Source organism: Rhinatrema bivittatum, chromosome 13 (genome assembly GCF_901001135.1).
Source record: "Rhinatrema bivittatum chromosome 13, aRhiBiv1.1, whole genome shotgun sequence".
NCBI lineage: Eukaryota > Metazoa > Chordata > Amphibia > Gymnophiona > Rhinatrematidae > Rhinatrema > Rhinatrema bivittatum.
This window is the reverse complement of record NC_042627.1, coordinates 82,588,909-82,604,696: the sequence shown is the minus strand read 5'-3', so window position 1 is coordinate 82,604,696 and position 15,788 is coordinate 82,588,909. Positions and strand designations below refer to the sequence as shown.

Genomic DNA, 15,788 nt, shown 5'->3' with positions numbered 1-15,788 from the left:
AGGCAGCAAGGCCTTTCACATGCAGAAAATGCACCTTCCTGAACAGGAGCACTGCTTAGTGACCTCGCAAATGAGGGCATGCAGAGGGACAGCATCTGGCCAGCTCACCTTTCTTAGCACAGGAAACAAACCCTGGATCAGAGCTGGAGGGAAGTTCCCAGTGCTACTGTGCTGGCAATTAAAACCAAGAAAATAAGGGGAAAATTTTGAAAAAAGGAGTCAGGAGCATGTAGATGGATGATTCAGTCCTTATCTGCTGCAGCCGTTGAGACAGATAAGTCAGTAATTGTCCAGGTAAGGGTCAGTGCCCAATGTGGGATGCTTCCCCCATCCCCCCCTTCCTGAACTCACATTTTACCTCAGAACACTTTTATAATTCCCGATGCATTAGCATACTGCCTCGGGAGTTTTAAAAAAATAATAATCTGGGCGTTAAAAATAGGCTCTGAAAACCAATGAACAGATTGCTGCATTGGCCTATTAAATGGGTGTAGGTCCAGGGTGTCGCATGTGCTGCTGCCTGATGGGTGTGTGACCGGCCGCAGCCTGCCCTCTCTCTGATGGGTGTGTGACCGGCCGCAGCCTGGCCTCTCTCTGATGGGTGTGTGACCGGCCGCAGCCTGGCCTCTCTCTGATGGGTGTGTGACCGGTGTGTCCCATGTGTTGCTATCTGATGGGTGTGTGACCGGCCGCAGCCTGGCCTCTCTCTGATGGGTGTGTGACCGGTGTGTCCCATGTGTTGCTATCTGATGGGTGTGTGACCGGCCGCAGCCTGGCCTCTCTCTGATGGGTGTGTGACCGGCCGCAGCCTGGCCTCTCTCTGATGGGTGTGTGACCGGCCGCAGCCTGGCCTCTCTCTGATGGATGTGTGACCGGTGTGTCCCATGTGTTGCTATCTGATGGGTGTGTGACCGGCCGCAGCCTGGCCTCTCTCTGATGGGTGTGTGACCGGCCGCAGACTGCCCTCTCTCTGATGGGTGTGTGACCGGCCGCAGCCTGCCCTCTCTCTGATGGGTGTGTGACCGGCCGCAGCCTTCCCTCTCTCTGATGAGTGTGTGACTGGTGTGTCCCATGTGCTGCTATCTGATGAGTGTGTGACTGGTGTGTCCCATGTGCTGCTATCTGATGGGTGTGTGACCGGCCGCAGCCTTCCCTCTCTCTGATGAGTGTGTGACTGGTGTGTCCCATGTGCTGCTATCTGATGAGTGTGTGACTGGTGTGTCCCATGTGCTGCTATCTGATGGGTGTGTGACCGGCCGCAGCCTGCCCTCTCTCTGATGGGTGTGTGACCGGCCGCAGCCTGGCCTCTCTCTGATGGGTGTGTGACCGGCCGCAGCCTGGCCTCTCTCTGATGGGTGTGTGACCGGCCGCAGCCTGGCCTCTCTCTGATGGGTGTGTGACCGGCCGCAGCCTTCCCTCTCTCTGATGAGTGTGTGACCGGCCGCAGCCTGCCCTCTCTCTGATGGGTGTGTGTGACCGGCCGCAGCCTGCCCTCTCTCTGATGGGTGTGTGACCGGTGTGTCCCATGTGCTGCTATCTGATGGGTGTGTGACTGGCCGCAGCCTTCCCTCTCTCTGATGGGTGTGTGTGACCGGCCGCAGCCTGCCCTCTCTCTGATGGGTGTGTGACCGGCCGCAGCCTGCCCTCTCTCTGATGGGTGTGTGTGACCGGCCGCAGCCTGCCCTCTCTCTGATGGGTGTGTGACCGGCCGCAGCCTGCCCTCTCTCTGATGGGTGTGTGTGACCGGCCGCAGCCTGCCCTCTCTCTGATGGGTGTGTGACCGGTGTGTCCCATGTGTTGCTATCTGATGGGTGTGTGACCGGCCGCAGCCTGCCCTCTCTCTGATGGGTATCTGACCGGCCGCAGCCTGGCCTCTCTCTGATGGGTGTGTGACCGGCCGCAGCCTGGCCTCTCTCTGATGGGTATCTGACTGGCCGCAGCCTGGCCTCTCTCTGATGGGTGTGTGACCGGCCGCAGCCTGCCCTCTCTCTGATGGGTATCTGACCGGCCGCAGCCTGGCCTCTCTCTGATGGGTGTGTGACCGGCCGCAGCCTGGCCTCTCTCTGATGGGTATCTGACCGGCCGCAGCCTGCCCTCTCTCTGATGGGTGTGTGACCGGCCGCAGCCTGCCCTCTCTCTGATGGGTGTGTGACCGGTGTGTCCCATGTGTTGCTATCTGATGGGTGTGTGACCGGCCGCAGCCTGCCCTCTCTCTGATGGGTGTGTGACCGGCCGCAGCCTGCCCTCTCTCTGATGGGTGTGTGACCGGCCGCAGCCTGCCCTCTCTCTGATGGGTGTGTGACCGGCCGCAGACTGCCCTCTCTCTGATGGGTGTGTGACCGGCCGCAGCCTGGCCTCTCTCTGATGGGTGTGTGACCGGCCGCAGCCTGGCCTCTCTCTGATGGGTGTGTGACCGGTGTGTCCCATGTGTTGCTATCTGATGGGTGTGTGACCGGCCGCAGCCTGGCCTCTCTCTGATGGATGTGTGACCGGTGTGTCCCATGTGTTGCTATCTGATGGGTGTGTGACCGGCCGCAGCCTGGCCTCTCTCTGATGGGTGTGTGACCGGCCGCAGCCTGCCCTCTCTCTGATGGGTGTGTGACCGGCCGCAGACTGCCCTCTCTCTGATGGGTGTGTGACCGGCCGCAGCCTGCCCTCTCTCTGATGGGTGTGTGACCGGCCGCAGCCTTCCCTCTCTCTGATGGGTGTGTGACTGGTGTGTCCCATGTGTTGCTATCTGATGGGTGTGTGACCGGCCGCAGCCTGGCCTCTCTCTGATGGGTGTGTGACCGGCCGCAGACTGCCCTCTCTCTGATGGGTGTGTGACCGGCCGCAGCCTGCCCTCTCTCTGATGGGTGTGTGACCGGCCGCAGCCTGCCCTCTCTCTGATGGATGTGTGACCGGTGTGTCCCATGTGCTGCTATCTGATGGGTGTCTGACCGGCCGCAGCCTTCCCTCTCTCTGATGAGTGTGTGACCGGTGTGTCCCATGTGCTGCTATCTGATGGGTGTGTGACCGGCCGCAGCCTTCCCTCTCTCTGATGAGTGTGTGACCGGTGTGTCCCATGTGCTGCTATCTGATGGGTGTGTGACCGGCCGCAGCCTTCCCTCTCTCTGATGAGTGTGTGACCGGTGTGTCCCATGTGCTGCTATCTGATGGGTGTGTGACCGGCCGCAGCCTTCCCTCTCTCTGATGAGTGTGTGACCGGCCGCAGCCTGGCCTCTCTCTGATGGGTGTGTGACTGGTGTGTCCCATGTGCTGCTATCTGATGGGTGTGTGACCGGCCGCAGCCTGCCCTCTCTCTGATGGGTGTGTGACCGGCCGCAGCCTTCCCTCTCTCTGATGAGTGTGTGACCGGTGTGTCCCATGTGCTGCTATCTGATGGGTGTGTGACCGGCCGCAGCCTTCCCTCTCTCTGATGAGTGTGTGACCGGTGTGTCCCATGTGCTGCTATCTGATGGGTGTGTGACCGGCCGCAGCCTTCCCTCTCTCTGATGAGTGTGTGACCGGTGTGTCCCATGTGCTGCTATCTGATGGGTGTCTGACCGGCCGCAGCCTTCCCTCTCTCTGATGGATGTGTGACCGGTGTGTCCCATGTGCTGCTATCTGATGGGTGTGTGACCGGCCGCAGCCTTCCCTCTCTCTGATGGGTGTGTGACCGGCCACAGCCTTCCCTCTCTCTGATGGGTGTGTGACCGGCCGCAGCCTTCCCTCTCTCTGATGAGTGTGTGACCGGTGTGTCCCATGTGGTGCTATCTGATGGGTGTGTGACCGGCCGCAGCCTGCCCTCTCTCTGATGGGTGTGTGACCGGCCGCAGCCTGGCCTCTCTCTAATGGGTGTGTGACCGGCCGCAGCCTGCCCTCTCTCTAATGGGTGTGTGACCGGCCGCAGCCTTCCCTCTCTCTGATGAGTGTGTGACTGGTGTGTCCCATGTGCTGCTATCTGATGGGTGTGTGACCGGCCGCAGCCTTCCCTCTCTCTGATGGGTGTGTGACCGGCCGCAGCCTTCCCTCTCTCTGATGGGTGTGTGACCGGTGTGTCCCATGTGCTGCTATCTGATGGGTGTGTGACCGGCCGCAGCCTTCCCTCTCTCTGATGAGTGTGTGACCGGTGTGTCCCATGTGGTGCTATCTGATGGGTGTGTGACCGGCCGCAGCCTGCCCTCTCTCTGATGGGTGTGTGACCGGCCGCAGCCTGCCCTCTCTCTGATGAGTGTGTGACCGGCCGCAGCCTGCCCTCTCTCTAATGGGTGTGTGACCGGCCGCAGCCTGCCCTCTCTCTAATGGGTGTGTGACCGGCCGCAGCCTGCCCTCTCTCTGATGAGTGTGTGACCGGCCGCAGCCTGCCCTCTCTCTAATGGGTGTGTGACCGGCCGCAGCCTGCCCTCTCTCTAATGGGTGTGTGACCGGCCGCAGCCTGCCCTCTCTCTGATGAGTGTGTGACCGGTGTGTCACATGTGGTGTTATCTGATGGGTGTGTGACCGGCCGCAGCCTGCCCTCTCTCTGATGGGTGTGTGACCGGCCGCAGCCTGCCCTCTCTCTGATGAGTGTGTGACCGGTGTGTCACATGTGGTGTTATCTGATGGGTGTGTGACCGGCCGCAGCCTGCCCTCTCTCTGATGGGTGTGTGACCGGCCGCAGCCTGCCCTCTCTCTGATGGGTGTGTGACCGGCCGCAGCCTGCCCTCTCTCTGATGGGTGTGTGACCGGCCGCAGCCTGCCCTCTCTCTGATGGGTGTGTGACCGGCCGCAGCCTGCCCTCTCTCTGATGGGTGTGTGACCGGCCGCAGCCTGCCCTCTCTCTGATGGGTGTGTGACCGGCCGCAGCCTGGCCTCTCTCTGATGGGTGTGTGACCGGCCGCAGCCTGCCCTCTCTCTGATGGGTGTGTGACCGGCCGCAGCCTGCCCTCTCTCTGATGGGTGTGTGACCGGCCGCAGCCTGCCCTCTCTCTGATGGGTGTCTGACCGGCCGCAGCCTGGCCTCTCTCTGATGGGTGTGTGACCGGCCGCAGCCTGCCCTCTCTCTAATGGGTGTGTGACCGGCCGCAGCCTGCCCTCTCTCTGATGGGTGTGTGACCGGCCGCAGCCTGCCCTCTCTCTGATGGGTGTGTGACCGGCCGCAGCCTGCCCTCTCTCTGATGGGTGTGTGACCGGCCACAGCCTGCCCTCTCTCTGATGGGTGTGTGACCGGCCGCAGCCTGCCCTCTCTCTGATGGGTGTGTGACCGGCCGCAGCCTGCCCTCTCTCTGATGGGTGTGTGACCGGCCGCAGCCTGCCCTCTCTCTGATGGGTGTGTGACCGGCCGCAGCCTGCCCTCTCTCTGATGGGTGTGTGACCGGCCGCAGCCTGGCCTCTCTCTGATGGGTGTGTGACCGGTGTGTCCCATGTGTTGCTATCTGATGGGTGTGTGACCGGCCGCAGCCTGCCCTCTCTCTGATGGGTGTGTGACCGGCCGCAGCCTGCCCTCTCTCTGATGGGTGTGTGACCGGCCGCAGCCTGCCCTCTCTCTGATGGGTGTGTGACCGGCCGCAGCCTGCCCTCTCTCTGATGGGTGTGTGACCGGCCGCAGCCTGCCCTCTCTCTGATGGGTGTGTGACCGGCCGCAGCCTGCCCTCTCTCTGATGGGTGTGTGACCGGTGTGTCACATGTGGTGCTATCTGATGGGTGTGTGACCGGCCGCAGCCTGCCCTCTCTCTGATGGGTGTGTGACCGGTGTGTCCCATGTGCTGCTATCTGATGGGTGTGTGACCGGCCGCAGCCTGCCCTCTCTCTGATGGGTGTGTGACCGGCCGCAGCCTGCCCTCTCTCTGATGGGTGTGTGACTGGTGTGTCACATGTGGTGCTATCTGATGGGTGTGTGACCGGCCGCAGCCTGCCCTCTCTCTGATGGGTGTGTGACCGGTGTGTCCCATGTGCTGCTATCTGATGGGTGTGTGACCGGCCGCAGCCTGCCCTCTCTCTGATGGGTGTGTGACCGGCCGCAGCCTGCCCTCTCTCTGATGGGTGTGTGACCGGTGTGTCACATGTGGTGTTATCTGATGGGTGTCTGACCGGCCGCAGCCTGCCCTCTCTCTGATGGGTGTGTGACCGGTGTGTCCCATGTGGTGCTATCTGATGGGTGTGTGACCGGCCGCAGCCTGGCCTCTCTCTGATGGGTGTGTGTGACCGGCCGCAGCCTGCCCTCTCTCTGATGGGTGTGTGACCGGTGTGTCCCATGTGGTGCTATCTGATGGGTGTCTGACCGGCCGCAGCCTGGCCTCTCTCTGATGGGTGTGTGTGACCGGCCGCAGCCTGCCCTCTCTCTGATGGGTGTGTGACCGGTGTGTCACATGTGGTGTTATCTGATGGGTGTCTGACCGGCCGCAGCCTGCCCTCTCTCTGATGGATGTGTGACCGGTGTGTCCCATGTGGTGCTATCTGATGGGTGTGTGACCGGCCGCAGCCTGCCCTCTCTCTGATGGGTGTGTGACCGGCCGCAGCCTGCCCTCTCTCTGATGGGTGTGTGACCGGTGTGTCACATGTGGTGCTATCTGATGGGTGTGTGAACGGCCGCAGCCTTCCCTCTCTCTGATGGGTGTGTGACCGGTGTGTCCCATGTGCTGCTATCTGATGGGTGTGTGACCGGCCGCAGCCTGCCCTCTCTCTGATGGGTGTGTGACCGGCCGCAGCCTGCCCTCTCTCTGATGGGTGTGTGACCGGTGTGTCACATGTGGTGTTATCTGATGGGTGTCTGACCGGCCGCAGCCTGCCCTCTCTCTGATGGGTGTGTGACCGGTGTGTCCCATGTGGTGCTATCTGATGGGTGTGTGACCGGCCGCAGCCTGGCCTCTCTCTGATGGGTGTGTGTGACCGGCCGCAGCCTGCCCTCTCTCTGATGGGTGTGTGACCGGTGTGTCCCATGTGGTGCTATCTGATGGGTGTCTGACCGGCCGCAGCCTGCCCTCTCTCTGATGGGTGTGTGACCGGCCGCAGCCTGCCCTCTCTCTGATGGGTGTGTGACCGGTGTGTCACATGTGTTGCTATCTGATGGGTGTGTGACCGGCCGCAGCCTGCCCTCTCTCTGATGGGTGTGTGACCGGTGTGTCACATGTGTTGCTATCTGATGGGTGTGTGACCGGCCGCAGCCTGCCCTCTCTCTGATGGGTGTGTGACCGGCCGCAGCCTGCCCTCTCTCTGATGGGTGTGTGACCGGCCGCAGCCTGCCCTCTCTCTAATGGGTGTGTGACCGGCCACAGCCTGCCCTCTCTCTGATGGGTGTGTGACCGGCCGCAGCCTGCCCTCTCTCTGATGGGTGTGTGACCGGCCGCAGCCTGGCCTCTCTCTGATGGGTGTGTGACCGGCCGCAGCCTGCCCTCTCTCTGATGGGTGTGTGACCGGCCGCAGCCTGCCCTCTCTCTAATGGGTGTGTGACCGGCCGCAGCCTGCTCTCTCTCTAATGGGTGTGTGACCGGTGTGTCACATGTGGTGTTATCTGATGGGTGTGTGACCGGCCGCAGCCTGCCCTCTCTCTGATGGGTGTGTGACCGGCCGCAGCCTGCCCTCTCTCTGATGGGTGTGTGACCGGCCGCAGCCTGCCCTCTCTCTGATGGGTGTGTGACCGGCCGCAGCCTGCCCTCTCTCTGATGGGTGTGTGACCGGCCGCAGCCTGCCCTCTCTCTGATGGGTGTGTGACCGGCCGCAGCCTGCCCTCTCTCTGATGGGTGTGTGACCGGCCGCAGCCTGCCCTCTCTCTGATGGGTGTGTGACCGGCCGCAGCCTGCCCTCTCTCTGATGGGTGTCTGACCGGCCGCAGCCTGGCCTCTCTCTGATGGGTGTGTGACCGGCCGCAGCCTGCCCTCTCTCTAATGGGTGTGTGACCGGCCGCAGCCTGCCCTCTCTCTGATGGGTGTGTGACCGGCCGCAGCCTGCCCTCTCTCTGATGGGTGTGTGACCGGCCGCAGCCTGCCCTCTCTCTGATGGGTGTGTGACCGGCCACAGCCTGCCCTCTCTCTGATGGGTGTGTGACCGGCCGCAGCCTGCCCTCTCTCTGATGGGTGTGTGACCGGTGTGTCCCATGTGCTGCTATCTGATGGGTGTGTGACCGGCCGCAGCCTTCCCTCTCTCTGATGGGTGTGTGACCGGCCACAGCCTGCCCTCTCTCTGATGGGTGTGTGACCGGCCGCAGCCTTCCCTCTCTCTGATGGGTGTGTGACCGGTGTGTCCCATGTGCTGCTATCTGATGGGTGTGTGACCGGCCACAGCCTGCCCTCTCTCTGATGGGTGTGTGACCGGCCGCAGCCTGCCCTCTCTCTGATGGGTGTGTGACCGGTGTGTCCCATGTGCTGCTATCTGATGGGTGTGTGACCGGCCACAGCCTGCCCTCTCTCTGATGGGTGTGTGACCGGCCGCAGCCTTCCCTCTCTCTGATGGGTGTGTGACCGGTGTGTCCCATGTGCTGCTATCTGATGGGTGTGTGACCGGCCACAGCCTGCCCTCTCTCTGATGGGTGTGTGAACGGCCGCAGCCTTCCCTCTCTCTGATGGGTGTGTGAACGGCCGCAGCCTTCCCTCTCTCTGATGGGTGTGTGACCGGTGTGTCCCATGTGCTGCTATCTGATGGGTGTGTGACCGGCCGCAGCCTGCCCTCTCTCTGATGGGTGTGTGACCGGCCGCAGCCTGCCCTCTCTCTGATGGGTGTGTGACCGGTGTGTCACATGTGGTGTTATCTGATGGGTGTCTGACCGGCCGCAGCCTGCCCTCTCTCTGATGGGTGTGTGACCGGTGTGTCACATGTGGTGTTATCTGATGGGTGTGTGACTGGCCGCAGCCTGCCCTCTCTCTGATGGGTGTGTGACCGGCCGCAGCCTGCCCTCTCTCTGATGGGTGTGTGACCGGCCGCAGCCTGCCCTCTCTCTGATGGGTGTGTGACCGGTGTGTCCCATGTGGTGCTATCTGATGGGTGTGTGACCGGCCGCAGCCTGGCCTCTCTCTGATGGGTGTGTGTGACCGGCCGCAGCCTGCCCTCTCTCTGATGGGTGTGTGACCGGTGTGTCCCATGTGGTGCTATCTGATGGGTGTGTGACCGGCCGCAGCCTGCCCTCTCTCTGATGGGTGTGTGACCGGTGTGTCCCATGTGGTGCTATCTGATGGGTGTGTGACCGGCCGCAGCCTGCCCTCTCTCTGATGGGTGTGTGACCGGCCGCAGCCTGGCCTCTCTCTGATGGGTGTGTGTGACCGGCCGCAGCCTGGCCTCTCTCTGATGGGTGTGTGACCGGTGTGTCCCATGTGGTGCTATCTGATGGGTGTGTGTGACCGGCCGCAGCCTGCCCTCTCTCTGATGGGTGTGTGACCGGTGTGTCCCATGTGGTGCTATCTGATGGGTGTGTGACCGGCCGCAGCCTGGCCTCTCTCTGATGGGTGTGTGACCGGCCGCAGCCTGGCCTCTCTCTGATGGGTGTGTGACCGGTGTGTCCCATGTGGTGCTATCTGATGGGTGTGTGACCGGCCGCAGCCTGGCCTCTCTCTGATGGGTGTGTGACCGGCCGCAGCCTGGCCTCTCTCTGATGGGTGTGTGACCGGTGTGTCCCATGTGTTGCTATCTGATGGGTGTGTGACCGGCCGCAGCCTGCCCTCTCTCTGATGGGTGTGTGACCGGCCGCAGCCTGCCCTCTCTCTGATGGGTGTGTGACCGGCCGCAGCCTGCCCTCTCTCTGATGGGTGTGTGACCGGCCACAGCCTTCCCTCTCTCTGATGGGTGTGTGACCGGTGTGTCCCATGTGCTGCTATCTGATGGGTGTGTGACCGGCCGCAGCCTGCCCTCTCTCTGATGGGTGTGTGACCGGTGTGTCACATGTGTTGCTATCTGATGGGTGTGTGACCGGCCGCAGCCTGCCCTCTCTCTGATGGGTGTGTGACCGGCCGCAGCCTGCCCTCTCTCTGATGGGTGTGTGACCGGCCACAGCCTGCCCTCTCTCTGATGGGTGTGTGACCGGCCGCAGCCTGCCCTCTCTCTGATGGGTGTGTGACTGGTGTGTCACATGTGGTGTTATCTGATGGGTGTGTGACCGGCCGCAGCCTGGCCTCTCTCTGATGGGTGTGTGACCGGCCGCAGCCTGCCCTCTCTCTGATGGGTGTGTGACCGGCCGCAGCCTGCCCTCTCTCTAATGGGTGTGTGACCGGCCGCAGCCTGCTCTCTCTCTAATGGGTGTGTGACCGGCCGTAGCCTGCCCTCTCTCAGATGGGCAGGGCCTGCATTGACGCTCTTTCTGAAAAGCACAAATATTGTCTGGGCATGTTGCATGGAGATTTCTTTTCCAGCAGGGTCGGCCCCTTTCCTTCCATACAGAGAAACAGTGAGCAGGGGTCTAAGATGATTGATGTTCTTGTAGATTTGAAGCACTGTGGAGTTGCTTTGCAGAGACTCCTCCCTAAGCACATCCTGGGGTAGCAGTGGCAGGGCAGCTGCTGGTATTATCTGCTCCTGTAGTGCTTCAGCAGTGCCCTTTTACATGATCAGGTAGAGATGCAGACACAAACGGAGCCCCCTTCTTACCCTGGTCTCTCTCACAGGCATGAAGATGTTCTCAGCCGGAGGTAACAGCTGGGACACGGGGGGGGGGGGGCTTCAGTCAGCGAGAAGGGCAAGCCCTGGCTTCAGCATGCACCTTGCTGTTGGAGTAGGCAAGCAGTCCTTGCATGAACATTAGCCACAACTCAGCAGTCATTATTAGGCAGGCACTGACACTTTCTTTTGTTTGCAGTCACAGGAACTCCTGGACAAATTGTTTAGCAATGAGGCGGTAAGTGAAGGACTTCAGGATGTGCTGTGTTGTCTTGTGCTCTGCAATACTTTTCTTTTTATGGGAAGGGATCGCTGCATTGCACTCTCTCTCGCCAGGGCAGGCCCTGGGCTCTCAGACCTCCCTCCTCTCTCCCTTGCTTGGCTTCCTGGGTCAGCGGGGGCTGGGAGGGGAGCCAGAGTTAGGGTCCTGGAGCAAGGGTCCCAGCCGAGGACTTGCCCTGCAGTTCCTGAACTACACAGGAAGTTGGGAGGGGAATTTAAAAAGAGGAATAAAGCCCCAGGACGTTGGAAATGAAGGCCCATGGTACCAACTCCCAGCACTGGTTCCAGTGAGTTGAAAACCCAAAGCCACAGGGAGAATCTGCCAGGCCTAAAGCAATTCTTGCCTTCTAAATCATTCAAGACTGAGAAGGGAGAAAGATGAAGTGAGTTTGGGAAACTGCTGAGAAAGAGGTCTCTTATTAAATCGGAGCAGCTCTGCCTCAGGGCCCACCCACCTGACTCTCTTCCACTTGCATTTTCAGGGCTAAAATAAATAACGTTGCACATGGGGCCTTCTAGACAGAGTTAGCTGCCTCTGCTGGAATTCAGATAACATTTTGCTTTATTTCATTTATTGCTCAGAGTTTTTATACCAGCAAAGCAGAGCAAGCCTGGTCAAATAAGAACATAAAAATAAAATCATAATTAAATTCAGCAGTCAATGTCCATTTGTACTAGGATTAGTGGAATTATCAATCAACCTCAAGACCTTAACCTTGTTTCCGAGCTCACTGTGCGGGGGGGCTGACTTCCAAAGCTCTGACCCTCTACCCTGAAACGTCGTCCTCCTATGAAGCACTTTACAGGTCTCCTGGCGCGATGGAACCGCCCTAAAGCCACTTCTAATAGCAGAAGTTGCGCTTAGGGACGGAGCTCCTAATGCTGTCCTGCAGATATTTAACCTCTCCCCCATGTAATGTCTAACGTCACTCAGGATCTTAACCTGAGTGCACGTCTCAATAGCAAGCAGTGTAAGGGCCGTAGCACAGGACTCGCACTCACTCTTCTGGGATACGATAAATCAGCCGGGCCGCCATGAGCTAAACCTCCTGAATTCACCGAATGCTCTTTTTAGGGAGGCCTACAAATAAAGCGTTACAGTGATCAAATAAAGACTTAAACCACCACTCTAAAAACCGAACGATGTAAGACAGACCTTAAACCTCCTCAGCTGTCTATTGTGTGATGGAAGTGCAGGTCAAGACTGAACTCACTGTCCAGCTCCTCCAAATCTCTAACCTTCAATAACAATTCAAGTTCTGCAAGTCTCTCAAATGTTCAGGAAAAATAAACTTTGCCTACAGTTGCTAGAGACACTTTGTGAGAGGAATTAGTGATATCAGCGGTAACAATAAGGTTTACAAGTAAAACCAAATAATTCTACGCTACCAGACAATCACTCCAACTATTAATTACTTATAATGACAATTACAAAGCACCGATCTCAGACAGAATTTGCAAACAGAGAGCAAGATTCTTTGTAGGTAAACACAACAGGACTTGCTCTGGCAGTTTGATCAAAACTTCTTCTTGTAGGTCAGATATGGCAACCACAATTTGCTTCATGATGTTGATGCTGGCTCTGGCTCTTCTCATTTCTTTTGCCTTTTCAGCATTGTGTGTCTGTCGGTCACGGCTGATGGTGGGGTCACGATGCATGCGCGCTTTCATCAGCCCTTGCAAGGAGATAGCTCTCGTTGTTTTGGTAAAATACAGGAGGATAAAGGGAGTGTGGCCTTGCAATGTCTGCACATACACAGGTGCTATAGATCTTGTCTTTCTCTTGCATCAGCATTTTGTAGTCGTCCATCCTGGTTGATGTCGCTTGTCACAGAAGTTAGACCAAGGATGAGCCTCATCCTAAGACACTGCTAAAGGGGGGAGGTTGTGCCTCAGAGAAGCAGTTTTGCCTCAGAAAAGTCTGAACCATATAGTGGTAGGGAAAAATACATTTGGAGAAGTGCTCAGTGCTCCTTGGTACCCACAGGGTACCCTGGACACCACTAACTGCGTCTGGAGCTCATGGCTTAGAGGTGAGTGTTGTAGGCCCCCTTCTCCTTTTCAACCCTGCAGCTGCAGAATGTCCTGGGTCCCCCATACCTGTGGAGGACCATCAGGAATCTGCCTGAGCTTTCCAAAAATTCAGCTAGGTCAGTTTTGTGTGAGTTTTTTACTATGATGCATTTTTCATGTGTTCCTTGCTTATGTGTTGTGGCCACACTGTTAGTGGATCTGGCTGCTGTACAGAGGAGGTCAATATAATGTAATGTGAATGGTACTGACAAGTAAAGCCTTTGAAGGCAGATCAATCAGTTGAATGGCTTTTTTTCCCATGTTTTAGATGAATTACATTGTATGTTTTGCTGGCGCATTTTGTTGAACACCTTGAGCACCTTGCTGGAAGGAATGCTATTGGAATCATTTTGATTTTTACGGTACTGAACCATAAGGCCTTCTGAGGGAGATGCTACAGACTGAGTTGGAACCTCAAAATCTGCTCCTTCTATCCCTCTTGTGAGATGCTGTCTTCATATTCATCCTGACCTGTAATGACCCTGCGACCGGCCGCACCTATCCTCTCCACCACCTCAGGACACTGCCAGGATCTTTGCATGGTTGGGACGCAGCCATCATGCATTGGACCTCCCTCTAGGTGCACACATCACTTCTCCTAGCTTTCTAGGCCCCATGGTGAGAAAGTCCTACCAGCACTCCCTCAACAACATCGGCACAGCTGGGTATTTAAACCTGAGCCATGCTCCAGCCCACTGCCTCTGCAGCACGTCTTCCTGCCTTGCATGTTGCTAGTCGGGTTCCTGGGCCTTGCCTCCTTGTTTCCTGGCTGTTAATTTGCTTCCTTGCCTCCCCGCTGATATCGCTAATGCCTTGCCCTGTCTCAGCTTGTCTTGTCCATTTGTCTCTGCCTGACTTCTGGTACTGCTCTCTGCTTTGGATCCTGACTATCCTCTTGCCTACCATCTGGTATTGATCTCTGCTATAGGCATCAGCTTCTCCTTCTGTCCTGGCCTTGACCCAGACTCTGACACTGTCTCTTACTGCCAGCCCTAACTTCTGCCTGTACCTGAACTCTAATCACTCCTTTGGGACTCTCGCCTAAGTCCTGCCGACCCCTGGAACCCAAGGGCTCAACCTGCGGGCAACGAGGCTGGTATTGGGGAAGCACCAGCTCTAGTCCCAGCAAGGCAAATCCACCAGCTGTTGGTGTGGGCCTAGTATGTTTGCCTATTAGGCTGTGTCAAGCACGCCACAGCCCAAGGGCTCACATCTGTGAAGCGACCTATCCAAATCTTCTCAAAGGCTGAGACTTGATGCAGCATTTTTAGAGGGACTCATCCTGCTTTGGGGCCACCTCCTCAGTCTGCACCCCAACTGTTTCCCTTTGCAGAGCATCTTAAATGCAAAGGTGGACAAGATTCCAGCTCCTGGTCTGAGCTGAAATAGAAAGGGAATGTATTTTCCCTGAAAACCCATTTAAAGCTGTAGCCTCCTGCGCCACTAGATTTGCAGCTTTTGGACCTAGGATTGAAAAATATAATAATATAGTAATGACGGCAGAAAAAGACCAAAATGGTCCATCTAGTCTGCCCAGCAAGCGTCCCAAGGTAGTAATTGCCACTCCTGTCAGACAAATCTGATTGACTTTTTTGATTGCGTGACCAGGGAATAAATCCAGGAAGAGCGCTCGATGTCATCTACTTGGATTTCAGGAAAGCTTTTGATACGGTCCCGCACAGGAGACTGGTGAATAAAATGAGAAGCTTAGGAGTGAGTGCTGAGGTGGTGACCTCGATTGCAAACTGGTTGATGGACAGAAGACAATGTGTGATGTTAAATGGAACTTACTCAGAAGAGAGAGCAGTGATGAGCGGAGTGCCGCAAGGATCGGTGTTGGGACCAGTCCTGTTCAATATCTTTGTGAGTGACTTTTTGGATGAGATAGAAGGTAAGGTTTATCTGTTTGCAGATGACACTAAGAGCTGCAACAGAGTGGACACGCCGGAAGGAGTGGAGAGAATGTAACAGGATTTAAGGAAGCTGGAAGAGTGGTCGAAGATATGGCAGCTGAGATTCAATGCCAAGAAGTGCAGAGTCATGCATATGGGGAGTGGAAATCCGAAAAAACTGTATTCGATGGGGGGTGAAGGGCTGATGTGCACGGAGCAGGAGAGAGACCTTGGGGTGATAGTGTCTAATGATCTGAAGTTGGCGAAACAATGTGACAAGGTGATAGCTAAAGCCAGAAGAATGCTGGGCTGCATAGAGAGAGGAATATCGAGTAAGAAAAGGGAAGTGATTATCCCCTTGTACAGGTCCTTGGTGAGGCCTCACCTGGAGTACTGCGCTTAGTTCTGGAGACCGCATCTCCGAAGAGACAGAGACAGGATGGAGACGGTCCAGAGAAGGGCGACCAGGAAGGTGGATGGCCTCCATCGAATGACTTATGAGGAGAGATTGAAGAATCTAAATATGTACACCCTGGAGGAAAGGAGGAGCAGGGGAGGTATGATACAGACTTTCAGATACTTGAAAGGCTTTAATGATCCATGGACAGCAACAAACCTTTTCCATTGGAAAAACGAACGCTCACATTGTGTTTCATTGCAATTGTGGGCAATGTGATGCAGGTCTGTACAAGTCTCAGGAGCATTAACTCATTCATGTCCCAGCTGCTCCTCTATGACAGACACACAGGTACACGAGCTGATGCAGTAAAATGCTCGTTAAAACAGGCCCCCATTTCCCTAATGCGTGTACAGCCACATCCCCTGGGCACCATATGCAGTAGGTAAATGAGGGACTGCACAAAAAAGGGCGCGCCAAGGAGGAATTGCGCATCCCAAGCGCTTAAATTCATCAGATGCCTACAATTGTAATGAAACACAATGTGAGCGTTCGTTTTTATCCGCTTCTGGCCGATATTACTGAGCTTGCTGGGTGCCCATAGC

The 15,788-nt window shown here is 57.3% G+C and overlaps 1 protein-coding gene across 1 annotated transcript in view; it reads left to right on the top strand.

The window, feature by feature from the left end:
* LOC115074757 (stereocilin-like) overlaps positions 1 to 15,788 on the top strand; it is a 102,928-nt gene that overhangs the window by 14,757 nt on the left and 72,383 nt on the right. The window contains exon 8 of the mRNA XM_029574518.1: positions 10,739 to 10,777. Within this exon, the coding sequence (XP_029430378.1) occupies positions 10,739 to 10,777 (39 nt within the window). The remainder of the gene's footprint in view (positions 1 to 10,738; positions 10,778 to 15,788) is intronic.